This window comes from Echinops telfairi, unplaced genomic scaffold (assembly GCF_000313985.2).
Source record: "Echinops telfairi isolate 266 unplaced genomic scaffold, ASM31398v2 ScPeMD7_6273;HRSCAF=7185, whole genome shotgun sequence".
NCBI classification, from domain to species: domain Eukaryota; kingdom Metazoa; phylum Chordata; class Mammalia; order Afrosoricida; family Tenrecidae; genus Echinops; species Echinops telfairi.
The window spans coordinates 3,910,908-3,913,138 of record NW_022110173.1 but is presented as its reverse complement, the minus strand read 5'-3'; the positions used below and the strand labels follow the sequence as shown (position 1 = coordinate 3,913,138).

Below are 2,231 nucleotides of genomic sequence, written 5' to 3'. Positions count from 1 at the left end.
CGGGGGCCCAAGGGAGAAATGGCTTTCAGGTCTCTGTCCCAGGGGGAAAGCTGACATTTCCCCAGAGCTGCGGGTTGGGTGTAGCTTGTGAACACAGCTCGAAACAGCATTTCCCTCTGCGCTCTGGCTGCTGAATGGGGCGGGGCGGCAGGCATGCTCTACACCACGGGTGTCAAACTGGCGGCCCCGGAGGTAACTTTTTGTGGCCCACAATGCTCTTAAATAAAATGTAATAAGGGAATTGTGTATATGGTATTGCCTCGATCTCCCCTAAGCGCTATTTTCTTCATAACATTTTTTTCCTATTTTCATTTTATTTCAGAGCACCGGGGGCCACAAAAAATTACCTCGGGGGCCGCATGAGGCCCATGGGCCGCCAGTTTGACACCCCTGCTCTACACCAAGGTCTATTTCTGATCTTTATGTTCCTTTGGCTTTATCTTTTAATCCTCAAACTTGAATACAGTGGAATATACAAAGCCAAACAAGCAGAGATGAGGGGCAGGTATGGAGAGCGGAGAAGCCAGGGCCGGGCAAGAAGTGGAGGGGCCATCCAAAGGAAGGAGACGGGCCATGTGGCCGCATCCCCGGCGCCAGGAGCGCACTTCTGGAACACTGTTCTGCCAGAACCCTGAGAGAGCAGACTCAACACGTCGAGAGACGGCTCTGCGCTCATGTGAGAGATTTAAACGTGGCCAGACATTACCGCAGGGACGGAGTTCGTGTACTGATAGCAGTGGTCCTCGGTGTGCAGGAAACTGTCCAGCAGGATCTGGTAGTGGGTGGACTCGTTCCACAGGGTGAAGCCCACCTGCAGCTGTTGGTTCTCCAGTATCTCCAGCGTGATGTTGGGGTCCCATAGGCTGCCTGCTGGGGCAAGACACAGGGCGGGTGGGAGCATGTGTGTGTGTGTGTGTGTACCCCCGAGTCAAGCCGGGTCTGTGTGCAGGGGTCTGCACTCTCCAGGGGGGTGTGTGTGTGCGCGCGCGTACGCGCGTGTGCACCTCCTGAAGACAGTCGCCCCACTCCTTGCTGAGCCGGCCCGAAGCAGTTACCTAAGCTCAGACAGGGCGTGGTCCTCTTCATCTTGGGGTCCTCGCAGCCTGCCAAGCCAGAAAACAGACACGGTGAAGCCTCTGCCTAGGGAGCCAAGTCTTCCAGACTCTGAAAGCTGGCAGCTGGAACCCACCAGCAGCTCTGCAGGAGAGAGACGGGACAATTTGCTTCCATAAAGATCGACAGCCTGAGAGACCTTAGGGGGCTTTTCTATCCTGTCACGTGGAGGACTTGACAGAAAGGGGAGGGGGATTCTGAAGTTTTAAGCAGATTGTGTGTGTGTGTGTGTGTGTGTGTGTGTGTGTAGGCGGAGGCGCTTCGGCGATGAAGGTCCCCACCATCATCTTCAAAGGAGTACACAAAGGGTGTAAGTAAGCTCACACCCTATCCTCAGAGGGCGGGGACTCCAGATGGCAGCTGGCCTTGAACAGTGACCAATGTTGTAACGGGGGAGCACAGGGGTGCAGGGAGGGAGAGACGTGGATGGTGGACACACAGCAGACGATGCTTTAGAAGATCAGGCTGGCAGGGTCCCTGGGCAGCCTGGACGAGTGGGGGAAGGAGAAATGATGTGGACACAGGGGGTGGCATTAGAGAAATGCAGGTAGGCTCTCTGCAGGAGGCGGAGAAGAGCTGGAAGGAAGAGGTAGAACTCTTCCAAGCAGAGCTTGTCTTCCCGATATTTTCTGGGCGGGCAGCACACACAGAGGGAGGGTCCTGGGGCCCATGAAACTCCTGGGGTTTGGGGCCAGTATGGCGCACTTAGGCCAACAGGGAATGGTCTCTGCCTTCCATGAATAAAGGTGCTGGTCCCAAGAACGCCAACAACTGTGGCACCAACGCCGCATGTTGACCGTGGTGGCCCAGGTCCATCCAGCTGCGCAGGGAGGCTGCCGTCTACGCAGGCTGGCTGCTTCTCACAGACATGAGTGTGGGAGGGATGGCTGGGGAGGTGGCTCTCTTACCAGGCACGGAGAAGCTGGTAGAACGGTGGTTTGGGTCCCCATAGGGAGTGGGCTTGGGCAGGTGGTGAACAATCACCTCGTACTTCTGGCCAGGTTCCACCACAAAATGGTTGAAGGAAAAATTCAACTGCAGAGATGGGGAGAAGGGAAAGGCGGACAGGTCATGCACATGTCTCCCATCCACTGGTGCCCAGAGGACCCTCCCGATCC

The 2,231-nt window shown here is 56.3% G+C and overlaps 1 protein-coding gene across 1 annotated transcript in view; it reads right to left on the bottom strand.

The window, feature by feature from the left end:
- Positions 1-2,231, bottom strand: part of IL17RA (interleukin 17 receptor A) — a 19,226-nt gene that overhangs the window by 9,239 nt on the left and 7,756 nt on the right. The window contains exons 6-8 of the mRNA XM_045295898.1: positions 2,022-2,148; positions 1,056-1,103; positions 707-867 (exon numbers count right to left, since the gene is read on the bottom strand). Coding sequence (XP_045151833.1) covers positions 707-867; positions 1,056-1,103; positions 2,022-2,148 — 336 coding nt within the window. The remainder of the gene's footprint in view (positions 1-706; positions 868-1,055; positions 1,104-2,021; positions 2,149-2,231) is intronic.